The 20642-nt window shown below is 43.9% G+C and overlaps 1 protein-coding gene across 3 annotated transcripts in view; it reads left to right on the top strand.

The window, feature by feature from the left end:
* Positions 1–20642, top strand: part of LOC134349653 (heat shock protein 105 kDa-like) — a 93771-nt gene that overhangs the window by 28041 nt on the left and 45088 nt on the right. For 2 of the 3 annotated variants that reach the window (XM_063054277.1, XM_063054276.1), the window contains one exon: positions 6412–6549. In XM_063054277.1, coding sequence (XP_062910347.1) covers positions 6412–6549 — 138 coding nt within the window. Of the gene's footprint in view, positions 1–4270; positions 4368–6411; positions 6550–20642 lie in introns of all 3 variants that reach the window. The other variant, XM_063054278.1, reaches the window with a different exon arrangement.

The raw sequence follows: 20642 nt of genomic DNA, 5'->3' as shown, positions 1-20642 counted from the left end.
TCCATCGCCAGGGTAACGATTACTGCGAACTGAACTACTAAACTGGACTGAACTTTGAGTCACTTTTAAATTTGTTCATTTACCCCTAGACAACGATAGAGCTTGATTGATGCTGTTATCTTAATTCTGTGCACATGTGTGGTTATCATTGTTGAACTGTTGCATTTATTATCCTTTCGATTACTGTGTTGCTTGTTTCTTTAATAAAACTTTCTTAGTTCTAGTACTCCAGACTCCGACTGAGTGATCCATTTCTGCTGGTTTGGCAACCCAGTTACGGGGTACGTAACATAAGTGGGGTTCTCGTCCGCGATTTTGAACGCTAAATTTGGGACAGAGTAAATTGATTGGGTTAAGATTCCCGAAAGAAAGAAAAGACAAACAGCAGAAATGGAGGCTGAGGAAGTTATAAAGGCGCCGACCTTGGAGGCATTAGAGGATGCCAGGAAATCGGAATTGATAGCTGTGGCCAAACGGTTGAATCTTGCTAAGGTGAAGTCGACAATGAGGAGAGAGGAGATACACAGAGCTATTGTAGAGCACTATGTATCTAAAGGTGTGTTTCCCCAAGGTGAGCTGGGGGTGGTGTCTATTGAAAAACCTGCTGGAGACGCAGTACAGGTACAGCTTGAAAAACTGAGACTCGAGCACGAGTTCCAGGTACGGCAGTTAGAACACGAAGAGAAGCAGTTAGAAAGGCGGGAGAAAGAGAAAGAGAGAGAAAGACAGTTGGAGAGAGAAGAGAAAGAGAGGGACAGACAGTTAGAAAGAGAGGAGAAAGTGAGGGACAGACAGTTGGAGAGAGAGGAGAAACAGAGGGAAAGGGAATTTGAGCTGGAGAAGTTAAAGATAAGGACCGAGCAGGGGCTCGTGCCGAATCAAGGTGGAGGGTTCCGGGCGACCCAGGAGGTTAGGCTGGTTCCCCCATTTGACGATACCGACGTGGATCGATACTTTCTCCACTTCCAAAAAGTGGCTATAAGTCAGGAATGGCCGAGGGATAAGTGGGCTGTGTTACTTGTAGAGTGTACTGAAAGGGAAAGCCCAACAAGCTTACTCCGCTTTATCCGCGGAAGATGCCCAGAAGTATGAGGTGGTGAAAGAGGCCATCCTCAGGATTTATGAGTTGGTCCCGGAGGCATACCGGCAGAGGTTCCGGAATGCGAGGAAACAGTGGGACCGCACGTATTTGGAGTTTGCCCGTGAGATGCAGACATATTGTGAGTGTTGGTGCGCCTCGAAGGGGGTAGAGGGGGATCATGACAGACTGCTACAACTGATCCTGATTGAGCAGTTTAAAGGTTGTGTCCCTGAGGGTATGAGACCCTACCTCGATGAGAAAGAGGCAGCCATGATAGCCGCAACTGCTAAGTTAGCAGATGAGTATGCGTTGACGCATAAAATGAAGTTTGCCCCGAGTAAAGGCTACCAGAAGGGTAGTCAGGACGGCGGGGAGAGTCCGCCGGAAAAGTCAGAAAGTAAGCCGGGGACTAGTGAAAAGGATAAGGTAGACCGGGAGCAGTCTGGTAGGAAGTCTCCTGGGGTCGTCTGTTATAATTGTGGGAAAGTCGGACACTTTGCGTCCAGGTGCTTTGCCCCAAGGAAGGAGACGGGGAAAGGAAAAGCGGAAATTTTGAATGGCTGTATTGAGCTGTTAAGCGAACCGCTAGGGAAGGACAGGTCTGAAAAAGTCCAGGAAGGGTGCGAAAGGTTTATCTCGGCCGGGCTGGTGTCAGTGAAGGAGAGGTTAAAACCAGTTCCAGTGCGGATCTGGAGAGACACGGGAGCGTGTCAGTCACTAATACTGAAGAGTGTATTAGAGTTTAGCTCAGAGACCCAGACTGGGGAGGTAGAGGTCAAAGGTGTTGGGGACGGGACAGAGTCAGTCCCTTTGCACCAGATACACTTACAGAGCAACCTGGTCTCTGGACTAGTCACGATCGGGGTGAGGTCCGAATTACCGATGAAAGACGTGGAAGTCTTGCTCGGTAATGACATCGCCGGAGGAATCGTGTTCCCAGTCGTGAGATTGACAGGTCAGCCTGCCAGCATTGAGGCCCCATCCATGGACTCACAGGTTCATCACGAGCCCGCGATAGTGAATTTAGCTGAAACATTTCTGCCAACCTTGTATGAGACAGGGTGTAGTGAGATAAGAGGTAGTGAGGGAGCTGGGACGGACGTAGCAGTAGCCAGGAAAGAATTTGTGCAGACGCAGGAGCGAGGCGAGGGGCTGATGGTTTTTGCAGAGACAGCTCTCTCTGACACAGCTTTAACAAGGGAACTAGTAGGCTATTGTGCGGATGAGGAAGTGCTAAGGAAGAAAGGGAAATCAAGTACAGTATCTGCAGATGAGGAGTGGGGGGTGGTGCAAAAGAGTTATGGGGATGAGGTTTTTAACATGGCCCACGAGATACCCCCCGGTGGATATTTTGCGGTGCTGGAGGAAACAGTTGGTGGAATCATGAAAGAGATTTACCGGCTGCCCAGGGGGAAGAATGTTATTGATCATGACCGACGCGAACTGAGACGGTCACCGGCTTTTGATATGCTAACAAACCTAGTCGGTGTTAGCGTGGAAATCAATGAAACTAGGGGCCCCCTGATAAGAGGAAAAAACCATTTTGAAAAGATTAGGATGGGATCGATCAGATGGGAGAAGGCTATTGTTTTGGCCAGGTCTACTGATAAGGTCTCTCCCTTAATCCCCGAACAAAGCGAATCTTTAGCAGAAGTAATTAAACGACTCGCACCTGTGTGTTTGATTGTCCCGAGGAAATGCAAAGAACTGGGACGTTGGTTGATGTCTGTTACAATAGGGCAGCCCAGTAAAGAACACGCATATATAATGAGTAATTCAGTGACTAAAGGGCTGATGAACACAGTGGTGTGTATTGGCAATTTAATACGGCTGTCTGAAGCCAGCTTGATAGTGAACATTGAAAAAAATGAATTCGGCCACACGAAGGTCACTTACCTGGGAATTGTGGTGACACAGGGGCAGCTGGCAGCGATGCAAGCTACAGTGCAGGCTATCGCTGACCTCCCAACCCCGACAGACAAGAGGGTCCTCAGAAGGCTCTTGGAGATGGTGGGATACTGCAGGAAGTTTTGCAATAACTCTGCGGTCAATACCCGCCCCCCTCCTACTAAGCCCTTGCGAGAGAAAACTGAGTCGGAATGGGACGACCCTTGTTATTGTGGTCCGGGAAAAAGCCAAATGAGAGGTTACATTGATCGAAATTCATCAGTGTTTTTGGCCACTATGAAGTTTGCTGAGGTGGAGCCTGGTCTAAGGGATAATTAATAACACGTGTAAAAGGAACAGAAAATGTGATGACTGTCTGTCAAGGTGTTGACAGCTTCAAACTTACTGTGTTAGCCAAATAGTTGATAAAGATGTATATTTGTGTATGTATCAAATAACGTATTCATGTTTGTAATTTTTACCTCCCAGTAAAAATCCTTAAAGAGGGGAAGTGTGACGAGAATACACATAAAATTAAGATGTTTGCTGGCCTGGGTTAGCATCAGTGACATCAGCAAGTGGTCTGCCACCTGCCCTCAGGGGAAGGAGAGATAAGGAACAATGGAGCAGCGTCTGGAGATGTGTAATGAAGGGACGTGGGAGAGAGAGCTGTCTGGAGCGGCTCCCCTCTTTGAACCTTGAACTGTTTGAAGTGATGGACAGGCGATACCCCAGCAGGGGGATAAAAAGGGACAGGTTCGCTAAGGCACACACACAACACCCGAGGTAACGAGACCCTGGAAGCGGTGCGCCTCTCATGAGTGGGTGAGAAGTACCAGACAATGACCAGGGTGGAAAGGTACGATCAGCGGGAACCCGGTGTGTGTCCGCCCTTGCCTGGGTGCCGGGTTCACTGCAGAGGATCGACCGCATCTGGAGGAGGGGTCACAGTCGGTGACCTCAGGTGACATCACCAAGGACCCGCCCAAAAGCTGCTTGTGAGCCATCTCGCCGGTCTGTGAGTGAAGCCATTCTGAATGATCAGTTGTTCCCGTTGTATCTCTCTCTCCCCCCCACCACGTTGTCCATCGCCAGGGCAACGATTACTGCGAACTGAACTACTAAACTGGACTGAACTTTGAGTCACTTTTAAATTTGTTCATTTACCCCTAGACAACGATAGAGTTTGATTGATGCTGTTATCTTAATTCTGTGCACATGTGTGGTTATCATTGTTGAACTGTTGCATTTATTATCCTTTCGATTACTGTGTTGCTTGTTTCTTTAATAAAACTTTCTTAGTTCTAGTACTCCAGACTCCAACTGAGTGATCCATTTCTGCTGGTTTGGCAACCCAGTTACGGGGTACGTAACACAGTGTTCTTGTATCTAACCAAAGGTGAGATTTGAAAGTAAAATCTTCAAACTGTTTGATTTGAGCTGATCCTCTGTTGCAACTGGTTTGATTTAAGGATGCTTATTGTAGTGTATGGAGGTAATCATTCCAAATACTAAACTTGACCTTCTTTTGCTGCAAGATTTGACTCAAAGCAGCTTGCTCTTTCATTTTTTTAAAAGTTAGTTGTGCTGCGATGTTTGAAATGACAATGATTACATACATCTACAACTTGTTGCACAAGTTATGCGGGATGAAAAATGTGTTGGCAGTGGTTTACATTACAGTTGCTTGTGAGCCAGTGGCCACTAAATGTATGCAGAGTAGCTGGAACATGTAATTCAGTTCACAATACTTATTTTACTTCTGCATTAATGTTATATGCCCCTCTCTTACCTTGTAGAACTGTACAAACGAACATTCCTATAAGCTATTGCCTGTTATTTCACTGTTGATGTGTTGATTTTGATTTTGAGTCCAACAAAGATGGTATGTTTGAGTCAGTTGTTCTTAAGAATTGATGCTTAATAGGGATTTTAGGACATTAAGATGTCCTCACTGAAATCTATCAATTGCTGTCTTACAAATTTGATTGACATTTTGAGGAAGGTGATTAATGAAAAGAGATAAGTGGGTATTGTATACATGGACTTTGCTAAAGTCTTCAGTTCCCTTGTAGACAGATCCTCAATATTATGGCATGTGGCATCTATGGAGAATTGGTAGATTGGATTCAAAGATGGCTTAGCCATAGAAGACAGGGTGGTGGTGAGGCATGATGTTCCAACTGGAGGTAAGAGACCAGTGATGTTCCACAAAAATCAATGCTGGGACCTCTGCTTGTAATATGAATAATTTGGATTAAAATGGAGGTAGGATGATTAGTAAGTTTACAGAGAACACAACAATTGGTGGAGTTGTAAATAACAAGGATGGTTCTCAAAGGATTCAGCAGGATATAGACCATTCGGAAATGTGGGCAGAGAAATGGCAGATGGAGTTTAATCTGGAGAAGTCCGAAATGTTGCACTTTGCAAGATCAACTATAAGTGGTAAATGTGTAGTAACAGCAGGACCCTTAGGATCATTGTTGTACAAAGACATAATGGAGTTCAAGTTCATAGTTCCTTGAAAGTGGCAACATAAGTAGACAGGGTGGTAAATAAAGTTTATGGCTTTACTGTCATCAGCCAGGCTGTTGAATACAAAATCATGATACAACTGTATAAAACATTGGTTATGCAATTATTTGGAAAATTGTGTATCAATTGTAAGGATATGGAGTCTAATCCACCAGGATTAGTTCTGGAATGAAAGGCCTCATCTTGAATACGGATACGGTAGAGACGAAGGAATTGAGAAAAGGCTTTTTTTTTGCAAGTAACAGGTTGGGAAGAGGCAGGTAGCTGTAAGAGTTGGTATGTTTATGAAAGACATCAGTAGGTAAATTGTCTCTAGAGATAGACAGAGAGATCGAGAAAGGGGAGGGAGATGTCGGAAATGGACCAGGTAAATTTGAAGGCAGGGTGGAAGTTAGGCAAAGTTGATTAAATCAGTGAGCTCCACATGGGTGCAGGAAGCAGTGGTCAATGTAGCATAGGACAAGTTAGGAAGTGATACCAGTGATGGCTTGGAACATAGACTGTTCCATGTAGCCAAAAAAAGGCAGGCATTGCTGGAATCCATGCAAGTGCCATGGCTGCACCTTTCGTTTGATGGAAGTGGGAGGAGCCGAAGGAGAATGCCAGTGAGCCTGGTTCCTGTGTTGTGCTGTTCTGTATTTTATGTGCTGAGTACCACTGCTGTCTTCAGAGTAAGATGAGAATCATACAGTTCTCTGAGATGGTAGTGCTGAATTCAATCCACTTCATTTTAGGTTCCATAAAGATGAAAGGAAAGATCTATTATTTTCTGCATATTCTGCCTACTTGCAGAAGCTTTCTATTTTCAAACTGGACCTAATCTAACAAGTGGATTTTCTTCTTTATCTGAACATGTAACCCAGTATTAATTAGTAAGACTTCTGTTTTTTCTTTTCACTTTGCAGCTAATCACAAATGCCAAGAACACTATAATAAACTTCAAAAGATTCCATGGTCGAGCTTTTAATGATCCTTTCATTCAAAATCAGAAAGATAAGCTAGCTTTTGATCTTGTGCCGATGGAAACCGGTGTGGGAATTAAGGCAAGTGTATTTGAATTTCCTTGTTATTGAGTATATCAAGAATATCAGAGACACTTAGTTTTTTATATGTATTAAAAACCTTTTTAGAATCAGAATCAGGTTTATCACCAGCATGTGACGTGAAATTTGTTAACTTAGCAGTAGCAGTTCAATGCAATACATAATCTGGCATAGAGAGAAAAAAAAAATAAATAAAATAAAACATAGTTAATAAACCAGTAAATCAATTATGTATATTGAATAGATTTTTTTTAATGTGCAAAAACAGAAATACTGTATTTTTTTAAAAAGTGAAGTAGTGTCCAAAGCTTCAATGACCATTCAGGAATCGGATGGCAGAGGGGAAGAAGCTGTTCCTGAATCGCTGAGTGTGTGCCTTCAGGCTTCTGTACCTCCTACCTGATGGTAACAGTGAGAAAAGGGCATGCCCTGGGTGCTGGAGGTCTTTAATAATGGATGCTGCCCTTCTGAGACTCTGCTCCCTGAAGATATCCTGGGTACTTTGTAGGCTAATGGAGCTGACTAGACTTGCAACCTTCTGCAGCTTCTTTCGGTCCTGTGCAGTAGCCCTTCCTTACCAGACAGTGATGCAGCCTGTCAGAATACTCTCCACAGTACAACTATAGAAGTTTTTGAGTGTATTTGTTAACATGCCAAATCTCCAAGTTCCTAATAAAGTATAGCCGCTGTCTTGCCTTCTTTATGACTACATCGATATGTTGGGACCAGGTTAGATCCTCAGATCTTGACACCCAGGAACTTGAAGCTGCTCATTCTCTCCACTTCTGATCCCTCTATGACGATTGGTGTTTGTTCCTTCGTCTTACCCTTCTTGAAGTCCACAGTTAGCTCTTTCGTCTTACTGATGTTGAGTGCCAGGTTGTTGCTGCGGCACCTTTCCACTAGTTGGCATATCTCACTCCTGTATGCCCTCTCGTCAGCACCTGAGATTCTACCAACAATGGTTGTGTCGTCAGAAAATTTGTAGATGGTATTTGAACTATGCCTAGCCACACTCATGTGTATACAGAGAGTAGTGCAGTGGGCTAAGCACACACCCCTGAGGTGCGCCAGTGTTCATCGTCAGCGAGGAGGACATGTTATCACCAATCCACATAGACTATGGTCTTCCGGTTAGGAAGTTGAAGATTCAATTGCGGAGGGAGGTACAGAGGCCCAGGTTCTGCAACTTCTCAATCAGGATTGTGGGAATGATGGTATTAAATGCTGAGCTATAGTCGGTGAACAGCGTCCTGATGTAGGTGTTTGTGTTGTCTAGGTGGTCTGAAGCCATGTGGAGAGCCATTGAGATTACATCTGCCGTTGACCTAATGTGGCAATAGGCAAACTGCAGTGGGTCCAGGTCCTTGTTGAGGCAGGAGTTCAGTCTAGTCATGACCAATATCTCAAAGCATTTCATCACTGTCGATGTGAGTGCTACCAGGCGATAGTCATTAAGGCAGCTGACATTATTCTTATTTGGCACTGGTATAATTGTTGCCTTTTTGAAGCAAGTGGGAACTTCTGCCCGTAGCAGTGAGAGGTTGAATACTCCCGCTGGTTGGTTGGCACAGGTCTTCAGAGCCTTACCAGGTACTCCATCGGGACCTTCTGCCTTGCGAGGGTTCACTCTCTTTAAAGACAGTCTTACATCGGCCTCTGAGACAGAGATCACAGAGTCATCAGGTGCAGCAGAGATCTTCACAGCTGTAGTTATGTTCTCCCTTTCAAAGTGTGCATAAAAGGCATTGAGTTATCTGGTAGTGAAGCATCGTTGCCATTCATACTATTGGGTTTTGCTTTGTAGGAAATAATGTCTTGCAATCCCTGCCAGAGTTGCTGTGCAACTGATACCGCCTCCAACCTTGTTCGAAATTGTCTCTTTGCCCTTGAAATAGCCCTCCGCAAATCATACCTGGTTTTCTGGTACAGGCCTGGGTCACCTGACTTGAATGCCACAGACCTAGCCTTCAGCAGATGATGTACTTCCTGGTTCATCCACAGCTTTTGGTTTGGGAATGTACAGTAAGTCTTTGTAGGCACACACTCATCCACTTAGGTTTTCATGAAGTCAGTAACAACTGCAGTATATTCATCCAGATTCAAAGATGAATCCCTGAATCAAGTCCAGTCCAGTGATTCAAAGCAATCCTGTAGGCGCTCCTGTGCTTCCCTTGTCCAAACCTTCTTGGTCCTCACTACTGGTGCTGCAGTCTTCAGTCTCTGCCTATAGTCGGGGAGTAGAAGTAGAGCTAGGTGATCAGACTTCCCAAAGTGAGGGCGTGGAATAGCAAGGTAGGCATTCTTGATGGTGGTGTAACAATGGTCCAGTGTGTTGTTTCCTCTGATATTGCAAGTGATCTGTTGATAGTAATCACTTAGTGATTTTATTTCAGGCTGGCCTTGTTTAAAATTTCCCAAAATGATGGTGAAGGCGTTAGGATACGCTGTTTTGTGCATGTTGGTCCCATTGTTCAGATCATCTAAACCCTGCTTGACATTGGCCTGAGGTGGAATGTAAACTGCTACCAGAATGACCCCAGAGAACTCCTGTGGTAGGTAAAGAGGATGACACTTTACTGCCAAATATTTCAGGTCTGGTGAGCAGAATTGGGACAGCACTGATATATTTGTGCACCAAGAAGAGTCAATCAGGAGGCATACTCCTCCACCTCTGCTTTTGAGAGACTCTATAGATCTATCCTGACAGTGTATAGTAAACCCATCGATCTGAATGGCTCCTTCCAGTATGGAAAGGGTTAATCAGGATTCCATGAAACAAACATTCTGCATTGTTTTAGAAGTTTTGTCTTTTGATGAAAACATTCTTAGAGACAGTCTAAGCAGTGTGTCATTTTTGACCTTCTCAGCACTGAGGCCTTGCCACACCTGATTGGAGCTGAAAGTCTGACAGTGGGACAAGGCCAACAGCATCCAACCAGAGTAAGTGTAGACAAATGAAGAGAGTGTTACGAGAATACACATAAAATTAAGATGTTTGCTGGCCTGGGCTAGCATCAGTGGCATCAGCAGTTGGTCTGCCACCTGCCCTCAGGGGAAGGAGAGATAAGGAACAATGGAGCAGCGTCTGGAGATGTGTAATGAAGGGATGTGGGAGAGAGAGCTGTCTGGAGCGGCTCCCCCCTTTGAACCCTGAACTGTTTGAAGTGATGGACAGGCGATACCCCAGCAGGGGGATAAAAAGGGACAGGTTCGCTAAGACAGACACACACGCCACCCGAGGTAACAAGACCCTGGAAGCGGTGCGCCTCTCACGAGTGGGTGAGAAGTGCCAGACAACGACAAGGGTGGAAAGGTACGATCAGCGGGAACCCAGTGTGTGTCCGCCCTTGCCTGGGTGCCGGGTTCACTGCAGAGGATCGACCGCATCTGGAGGAGGGGTCACAGTCGGTGACCTCAGGTGACATCACCAAGGACCCGCCCAAAAGCTGTTTGTGAGCCATCTTGCTGGTCTGTGAGTGAAGCAGTGTTCTGAATGATGAGTTGTTCCTATTCTATCTCTCTCTTCCCCCACGTTGTCCACCGCCATGGCAACGATTACTGCGAACTGAACTACTAACTGGACTGAACTTTGAGTCATTTTGAAATTGGTCATTTACCCCTAGACAACGATAGAGCTTGATTGATGCTGTTATCTTAATTCTGTGCACATGTGCGTTTATCATCGCTGAACTGTTGCATTTATTATCCTTTCGATTAATGTGTTGCTTGTTTCTTTAATAAAACTTTCTTAGTTCTAGTACTCCAGACTCCAACTGAGTGATCCATTTCTGCTGGTTTGGCAACCCAGTTACGGGGTACGTAACATAAGTGGGGGCTCGTCCGGGATTTTGAACGCTAAATTTGGGACGGAGTAAATTGATTGGGTTAAAATTCCCGAAAGAAAGAAAAGACAAACAGCAGAAATGGAGGTTGAGGAATTTATAAAGGCGCCGACCTTGGAGGCATTAGAGGATGCCAGGAAATCGGAATTGATAGCTGTGGCCAAACGGGTGAATCTTGCCAAGGTGAAGTCGACAATGAGGAGAGAGGAGATACACAGAGCTATTGTAGAGCACTATGTATCTAAAGGTGTGTTTCCCCAAGGTGAGCTGGGGGTGGTGTCTATTGAAAAACCTGCTGGAGACGCGGTACAGGTACAGCTTGAAAAACTGAGACTCGAGCACGAGTTCCGGGTACGGCAGTTAGAACACGAAGAAAAGCAGTTAGAAAGGCAGGAGAAAGAGAGAGAGTTAGAAAGGCGGGAGAAAGAGAGAGAGTTAGAAAGGCAGGAGAAAGAGAGAGAGTTAGAAAGGCGGGAGAGAGAGAAAGAGTTAGAAAGGCGGGAGAGAGAGAAAGAGGTAGAAAGGCAAGAGAGAGAAAGACAGTTGGAGAGAGAGGAGAAACAGAGGGAAAGGGAATTTGAGCTGGAGAAGTTAAAGATAAGGGCCGAGCAGGGGCTCGTGCCGAACCAAGGTGGAGGGTTCCGGGCGACCCAGGAGGTTAGGCTGGTTCCCCCATTTGACGATACCGATGTGGATCGGTACTTTCTCCACTTCGAAAAGGTGGCAGGAATGGCCGAGGGATAAGTGGGTTGTTTTACTTCAGAGTGTACTGAAAGGGAAGGCCCAACAAGCTTACTCCGCTTTATCCGCGGAAGATGCCCAGAAGTATGAGGTGGTGAAGGAGGCCATCCTCAGGATTTATGAGTTGGTCCCGGAGGCATACCGGCAGAGGTTCCGGAATGCGAGGAAGCGGTGGGACCGCACGTATTTGGAGTTTGCTCGTGAGATGCAAACATATTGTGAGCGTTGGTGCGCCTCGAAAGGGCTAGAGGGGGATTATGACAGACTGCTGCAGCTGATTCTGATTGAGCAGTTTAAAGGTTGTGTCCCTGAGGGTATGAGACCCTACCTCGATGAGAAAGAGGCAGCCACGTTAGCCGCAACTGCTAAGTTAGCGGATGAGTATGCGTTGACGCATAAAATGAAGGTTGCCCCGAGTAAAGGCTACCAGAAGGGTAGTCAGGACGGCGGGGAGAGTCCGCCGGAAAAGTCAGAAAGTAAGCCGGGGACTAGTGAAAAGGATAAGGTAGACCGGGAGCAGTCTGGTAGGAAGTCTCCTGGGGTCGTCTGTTATAATTGTGGGAAAGTCGGACACTTTGCGTCCAGGTGCTTTGCCCCAAGGAAGGAGACGGGGAAAGGAAAAGCGGAAATTTTGAATGGCTGTATTGAGCTGTTAAGCGAACCGCTAGGGAAGGACAGGTCTGAAAAAGTCCAGGAAGGGTGCGAGAGGTTTAACTCGGCCGGACTGGTGTCAGTGAAGGAGAGGTTAAAACCAGTTCCAGTGCGGATCTGGAGAGACACGGGAGCGTGTCAGTCACTAATACTGAAGAGTGTATTAGAGTTTAGCTTAGAGACCCAGACTGGGGAGGTAGAGGTCAAAGGTGTTGGGGAAGGGACAGAGTCAGTCCCTTTGCACCAGATACACTTACAGAGCAACCTGGTCTCTGGACTAGTCACGATCGGGGTGAGGTCCGAATTACCGATGAAAGACGTGGAAGTCTTGCTCGGTAATGACATCGCCGGAGGAATCGTGTTCCCAGTCGTGAGATTGGCAGGTCAGCCTGCCAGCATGGAGGCCCCGCCCGCGATGGTGAATTTGGCTGAAACATTTCTGCCAACCTTGTATGAGACAGGGTGTAGTGAGATAAGAGGTAGTGAGGGAGCTGGGACGGACGTAGCAGTAGCCAGGAAAGAATTTGTGCAGACGCAGGAGCGAGGCGAGGGGCGGATGGGTTTTGCAGAGACAGCTTTCTCTGACACAGCCTTGACAAGGGAACTAGTAGGCTATTGTGCGGATGAGGAAGTGCTAAGGAAGAAAGGGAAATCAAGTACAGTACCCGCAGATGAGGAATGGGGGGTGGTGCAAAAGAGTTCTGGGGATGAGGTTTTTAACATGGCCCACGAGGTACCCCCCGGTGGACATTTTGCGGTGCTGGAGGAAACAGTTGGTGGAATCATGAAAGAGATTTACCGGCTGCCCAGGGGGAAAAATGTTATTGATCATGACCGACGCGAACTGAGACGGTCACCGGCTTTTGATATGCTAACAAACCTAGTCGGTGTTAGCGTGGAAATCAATGAAGCTAGGGGCCCCTTGCTAAGAGAAAAAAACCATTTTGAAAAGATTAGGATGGGATCGATCAGATGGGAGAAGGCTATTGTTTTGGCCAGGTCTACTGATAAGGTCTCTCCCTTAATCCCCGAAGGAGTAATTAAACGACTCGCACCCATGTGTTTGATTGTCCCGAGGAAATGCAAAGAACTGGGACGTTGGGTGATTGTGGTTACAATAGGGCAGCCAAGTAAACAACACCCATATTTTTCGAGTAATTCAGTGACTAAAGGGCTGATGAACACAGAGGTGTGTATTGGCAAGTTAACACGGCTGTCTGAAGCCAGTTTGATAGTGAACCTTGAAAAAAATGAATTCGGCCACACGAGGGTCACTTACCTGGGAATTGTGGTGACACAGGGGCAGCTGGCAGCGATGCAAGCTACAGTGCAGGCTATCGCTGACCTCCCAACCCCGACAGACAAGAGGGCCCTCAGAAGGCTTTTGGAGATGGTGGGGTACTGCAGGAAGTTTTGCAATAACTCTGCAGTCAATACCCATCCCCCTCCTACTAAGCCCTTGCGAGAGAAAACTGAGCCGGAATGGGACGACCCTTGTTATTGTGGTCCGGGACAAAACCAAATGAGAGGTTACATTGGTCGCAATTCATCAGTGTTTTTGGCCACTATGAAGTTTGCTGAGTTGGAGCCTGGTCTAAGGGATTATTAATAACACGTGTAAAAGGAACAGAAAATGTGATGACTGTCTGTCAAGGTGTGACAGCTTCAAACTCGCTGTGTTAGCCAAATGGCTGATAAAGATGTACATTGTGTATGTATCAAATAATGTAGTCATGTTTGTAATTTTTACCTCCCGGTAAAAATCCTTAAAGGGGGGAAGTGTTACGAGAATACACATAAAATTAAGATGTTTGCTGGCCTGGGCTAGCATCAGTGGCATCAGCAGTTGGTCTGCCACCTGCCCTCAGGGGAAGGAGAGATAAGGAACAATGGAGCAGCGTCTGGAGATGTGTAATGAAGGGATGTGGGAGAGAGAGCTGTCTGGAGCGGCTCCCCCCTTTGAACCCTGAACTGTTTGAAGTGATGGACAGGCGATACCCCAGCAGGGGGATAAAAAGGGACAGGTTCGCTAAGACAGACACACACGCCACCCGAGGTAACAAGACCCTGGAAGCGGTGCGCCTCTCACGAGTGGGTGAGAAGTGTCAGACAACGACAAGGGTGGAAAGGTACGATCAGCGGGAACCCGGTGTGTGTCCGCCCTTGCCTGGGTGCCGGGTTCACTGCAGAGGATCGACCGCATCTGGAGGAGGGGTCACAGTCGGTGACCTCAGGTGACATCACCAAGGACCCGCCCAAAAGCTGTTTGTGAGCCATCTTGCTGGTCTGTGAGTGAAGCAGTGTTCTGAATGATGAGTTGTTCCTATTCTATCTCTCTCTTCCCCCACGTTGTCCACCGCCATGGCAACGATTACTGCGAACTGAACTACTAACTGGACTGAACTTTGAGTCATTTTGAAATTGGTCATTTACCCCTAGACAACGATAGAGCTTGATTGATGCTGTTATCTTAATTCTGTGCACATGTGCGTTTATCATCGCTGAACTGTTGCATTTATTATCCTTTCGATTAATGTGTTGCTTGTTTCTTTAATAAAACTTTCTTAGTTCTAGTACTCCAGACTCTAACTGAGTGATCCATTTCTGCTGGTTTGGCAACCCAGTTACTGGGTACGTAACAAGAGCAAGTTCAAAATAATCCAGCCTGTTGCTAAAACATCTCTAACTATGTTGAAAAATCACTATGTTTTGCCTTTATTGCATTCTATTTGTAGTGAGTTTGTCAATCCGATAAAATGTAAGGGCAAGACTGAAATTAGAGACTGTAGATACTGGAACAACACAAGATGCTGGAGAAATTCAGTAAGTCAGGCAAGCACCTATGTAGGGAAATGGACAGTCAACAATGTTGGGTCAAGATGTTTCAATTGGATTCTGTGTATGAGCAAAATAACTTCCGATTTCCCTGCTCTTTCTGTCACCTGTAGGATAAGGGAGCCAGTTATTGTCAAGAGGTTTTGTAATTAATCCTTAACGCAGTTCCAGTTTGCTGTAATTCATACCAGTCATTTTAAAACAAAGGTTGGTTTTGCTGTAAAATTCACTGTAGGCTAGTGGTCCTACCAATTTTTTAACTGCATCTAACTCGTCGACTAATGCCAGTTTATTGGTAAATATTACACTTTTTGTTACTCTCCAGCGGTGTGCAGAGAAAGCTAGATAACTGCATGAATCCTATGATTGAATACTGATGGTTGGTTTCACAACTGTTGTAATTTTATGACAATTAATACAGTTCAGAAACCCAGTGATCATTGATATTCATTTGTACTCAGAAATTGCAACCTGTTTTTTTGCCCTCCAAAATGAGATGAATTCCACATACAAAATTTGACCCCAGCATGTCCAAATAATATACGTTGAATATAGTTTGATATCGGTTGCCAAGATCGTCAGATGTAGTTGTAGCAACAAAATTGGATGTATCTAAGGTTTCACCATAGAAGGTGTTTATGGAAATTCGGCAAGTCCACAGCCCATGCTATCCATTCTATGCTATTTCAACCTGCAAATAGTAATTATTTCTAGAAATTGTCATCAGGTTTGTTTGCTGGAAGTTCTCAGTATGTCATGTTGTGCCTGGTCTTTCATCAAAACTGGGTATGTTGGAGATTAATACAATAAGGCAGGACAAGTAGAGGAAACACAACCATTTGTGATGGAACAAGAGATTAAATGACAGAAGTGATGATGAACCTGAGTGGAAAAAGTGGTAAAGGCATGATTGACTAACAAAAGAGCAGCTTCCAGGAGAAGTATAAACAGGAGAAAAAGAATAAAACCTGGAATTTTTTTTGTGGGGAGGGGGAAAGACAAAGATTAAAAAAAAAAGTTGAGGAAGGGGGGACTTCCAGGTCATCAAGGGAATGGCGGCGTAAGGAAAAGGTCTCTCGACAAAAAAAGAAGGTAAACTGCCCCAAAATCGAATTTAGACAAATACTTAATATTGCATAACTATATTAATAAAAGGGGCAAGGATGATGTCTAAGAACAAGAATAAAAAGTCCGCTTCGAAGGCTGATAAACATAAAGAGATGCAGCAAGGCGACGGGCCTAGCTCCCCCACGGCAAGCGAGGACGGAGATAATGAGTGGGAACCGGTGACTCTGTCTTTGATTCTCGGAGAGATTCGCGAGTTCCGACAAGATAACAGCAAACAACTGGAAGATATTAAAGGAGAAATAGTAAAAGCTAACTCGCGGATAGATGACGCCGAAGCGAGGATTGTTGGAATTGAAGAGAAGCTACAAAACGCCGAGGAAGTGATAGCAGAAATGCTGAAGCTACAAGACCAGCTCCAGTGGAAACTAATAGATCAAGAAGGCCGCTCGAGAAGGGAAAATGTGAGGATCTACGGAGTTCCCGAAGGAACCGAAGGTAAACCCGAATTGATGATTCCCTTCGTGGAGAAGCTGCTTAGAGAGAACCTTGATATACCGGCCGCAAAAGACCTACAGATAGAAAGGGCTCACCGCGCGTTGGCACCACAGCCTCCGGCAGGCGCCCAGCCCAGATCGATTCTGATCAGATTTCTCAGTTACAGAACGAAGGAAGAGGTGCTTAAAAGAGCATGGCAAAAGAAAGGTTTCATGTGGAACAACTGCAAAATCAGTTTAGACCACGACTACGCACCGGGGATACTTGCCAGATGGAAGGAATATACGGAAACACGGAGAGTCCTGAAGGAAAACAACATCAGATTCCAGACCCTGTATCCAGCTCAGCTGAGAGTCTTTTACGACGAAGGGACAAAAACTTACGCTACGGTGGAGGAGGCAACGTTGGACCTGGCGGACCGGGGACTACCTATTAAAGTTATCACCCAACCGGAGTCGCTACTGGAGAGGATTCGGCAGAAGTCGTGGCAGTTAGTGGGGCGAGGACGCTCCACTTGAACCAGAGTGTCAAACTACAAGGAAAAGCTGCAAATATTCAGACGCGAATGTACAGAGAATACAGATTAATTAAGAGAAATGACTGAAAAGAGTAAATCGGACTTAAAAGTAAAATGAAAACTGGTAACTGAAAATAAACTAGGCGGAATAACTTGAATGATAGCAATATGGTCGAGACATAAATAGGAGAAAATTCTCTATGATTATTCAAACTGCTGAGGGCCCTCTAACACAGGGTGAAGATAGAGGTTATCCCTCTGAACTCAGGCGGGTCGGTGCTCAGGCCTCACTGTGGGAAGTCGGGAAAAATTTTCAAATGTTATACGTTCAGAAATGTCTAGGGTGTGGTTATATGTCTTGATTTACTGTTGAGAAGGGATTGCTTACTGTTTCGTTAGAAAAGGAGAGTGCTTTTTTTCTACTAGAGAAAAATGCAAACTGAATTGGTAAAAATAATTTCCTATAATGTTAATGGGGTTTCGAATCCAATTAAAAGAAATAAGATTATGTCTAAATTGAAAAAAGAGAGGGCACAAATAGCTTTCCTCCAGGAAACACATATGAGCCAATCTGAACATGGAAAATTAAAAAGAATGGGCTTTAAGCATATATTTTATTCATCATATAAATTGAGTCACAAAAGAGGGGTAGCTACTTTAATATCAAGTACTCTTAATTATGAACATATTTCAGAGACTAGAGACAAAGAAGGACGGTTTGTAAAAATCACAGGAAGAATAGAAGGTACAGAAATAATATTGCTGAATGTTTATGCTCCTCCAGGTAGTGAATGGTCATTTTATAGACACATTTTTGACCTAATGGTCAGTTCTCGAGGGGTAGTAATTTGTGGAGGGGATTTTAATATTAGATTAAATCCTATATTAGATTCTTCAAGAATAGTTACTCAGAATAAACCTCTGACTCGGAAAGTGAATTCATTGATGGAGGAGTTGGGAATTATAGATGTCTGGAGGGAATTACACCCTACTAGTAAAGATTATACATATTACTCTTTCCCTCATTCAGCCTATTCAAGGATAGACTATTTCTTTATCTTTAATACAGATAGACTCAGGATAAAAAACTGTAATATTGCAACAATTGATCTGTCGGATCATAGCCCAGTCTCTATGTCTCTAATCCTGGAAAGGAAAATGAGGAAAACACTATGGAGGCTAAACTCACATATACTCAATAACCCGAAAGTAATGGAGAGATTAAGGGGAGAAATCAAAGAATATCTAGACCTTAATGACACGGGAGAAACATCACCAGTGATTTTATGGGATACATTGAAAGCTGTACTGAGAGGGAAAATTATTTCCATTACTACTCACTTGAAAAAAATCAATGCACAAAAATTAGCAGACCTTCAAGGAAAATTAAAACAACTTCAAGTTGTAGATAGCAACAAATGTAATTCAAATCGAAAACAGGAAATTAGGAAATTGCAAAGTGAAATTGATGATATTTATACGTTGGAAACTCAAAGAAATTTTCTTTACCTGAGACAAAAGAATTATGAAGTAGGAGGTAAATCAGCTAGATTATTAGCATATAAATTACGAAAACAACAAGCAGACAATACAATTCATAAAATAAAGAATCCAAAGACAAAGCTTGTGGAGAGTACAATAGGGAAAATTCAAGAGAGTTTTGAAACATATTATCGAGAGCTGTACTCCCAACCCCGGGCCCCCAATGAGCCCTATATAGACAGTGTATTGAATTTTTTAGATCTACCTAAACTTACAGATTTACAAAATGAAAGTTTATTAGAACCAGTAACTGTCAAAGAACTGAACGTGGCCATCTCTAGGTTAAAGGCAGGAAAGTCCCCGGGTTCTGATGGGTTTACCTCAGAGTGGTACAAGTCCCTGAAGACACAGTTAGCCCCATTACTACTTAACACCTTTAATTGGATCTTGCAGAGAGGAGAAACTCCACCTTCCTGGAGAGAAGCGATTATTTCAGTTATTCCTAAAGAGGGTAAAGATAAACTAGAATGTGGCAATTATCGGCCAATTAGTGTTCTTAATTTAGATTACAAACTATTAATATAGATATATTAGCGCGCAGATTGGAAAAGCTTTTACCTGGCCTAATCCATTTAGACCAGACTGGATTTATTCAACAAAGACAAACACAGGACAACGTAAGGAGAACTCTGCACATATTAGAACAGGTTAATAAGAACGAGACAGAGACAATGGTAGTAGGATTGGACGCTGAGAAAGCTTTTGATTCGGTTAGTTGGGCATTCCTATACAGAGTGTTAGGAAGATTCGGCTTTCAAGAAAGGTTTATTAAAGTAATTCAGACTCTATATGACAGCCCTACAGCCCGAATTAAGATAAATGGGGACCTCTCTGACTCCTTCATTTTAGAGAGAGGCACTAGACAGGGATGCCCAATTTCTCCTCTCCTTTTTGCGCTATATATTGAACCACTTGCCCAACTAATAAGACAGAGCGAAATCGTAAAAGGTATCAAGGTGGCAGGGATTGAACAGAAAGTGGCGTTATTCGCAGATGATGTTTTGGTCTATCTGAGTGAACCAGAAAAATCATTTATAGGATTGTGTACACTGTTGGATGACTTTGGGAAAATATCAGGTTATAAAATAAATGTAAAGAAAACGCAGGTTATGTCCCTAAATTATACACCATCCAAAAAATTGCAGGATACATACGATCTTAAGTGGGAAGCTAAATCATTAAAATATTTAGGAATAACCCTGCCGAAGGATCTTTCAACACTGTCACAGGTAAATTATGGGCCATTAATCTCAGAGATAAAAGCAGATATGCATAGATGGAATCTTATCCCCTTTTTAAGTTTAAATTCAAGGATAAATACTATAAAAATGAATATTCTTCCTCGGTTATTATATCTTTTCCGTACTTTACCAGTGGAGGTGGATGATAATCAATTCAGGGAATGGGACAAATGGATTTCCCGCTTCATTTGGCAAGGAAGGAAACCTAGAATTCGATATAACACCTTACAGTTAGGGAAGGAAGGAGGAGGTATGGTTCTTCCTTGCCTGAGAAATTATTTTTATGCCTCACAGATAACCCCTCTGTTATATTGGTGTAATAGGGAATATAAGGCTAGATGGAAGGAAATAGAATTTGGATTAGTTGACAGTTTTCCTCTTCAGGCCTCAATAGCTGACAGAGGATTGATGGCCCAGTTGGAAAAATTTAATAATGCTTGGATAAATCTTACATTAAAAGTATGGCAGAAGGTGGTTAATTCATGTGGAATTAATAACATGTTAAAACTCTTTAGATGGTGTGCATATGATACCGAATTCCTTCCCAACAGAGGAGATAAAAGATTTGAGCTATGGATAAAGAAAGGTCTTACAACCTACCTCTCATTTATAGATAAAAGAGTATTACAAAGTTTCCAAATCCTGCAGGACAAACATGGCCTAGAACATAATGACTTTTTTAGGTACCTTCAAGTACGAAACTATGTTAACCAGAGTTGTAGATATACAGACCTATCAACAGTAGAATTAGAATTTTTCAAGATTCTGAATTCGGCTTGCAGTTCAATACCTAGTAAATCAGTTTCTCGCCTATATAATGCACTCTCCCATGCTAAAAATGTAAATACACTGTATATTAAAGAGAAGTGGGAGAAAGAAGCGGGGTTGGTACTTTCAGAGGAGGCTTGGGGGAAAATCTGCAGCTTTCAATGGTCCTCGACTAATTCTTTGACTTGGAGAGAACATTGTTGGGAAAACATTATAAGATACTTCAAGACCCCATATCAGGAAAAATATAAAGATACAAATGTGATGTGTTGGAGAAGGTGCGGCTCCAAGGAGGCAATCATTTTCATATTTTCTGGGATTGCCCTAAATTAAGTCTATTTTGGGAAGGTATTCATAGAACATTAGTTAAGGTACTTAGGTCCCAGATAC

Source organism: Mobula hypostoma, chromosome 7 (assembly GCF_963921235.1).
Source record: "Mobula hypostoma chromosome 7, sMobHyp1.1, whole genome shotgun sequence".
In the NCBI taxonomy this organism is placed as follows: domain Eukaryota; kingdom Metazoa; phylum Chordata; class Chondrichthyes; order Myliobatiformes; family Myliobatidae; genus Mobula; species Mobula hypostoma.
Note: the sequence above shows the minus strand (reverse complement) of the source record. Positions and strands in the feature narration are given on the sequence as shown.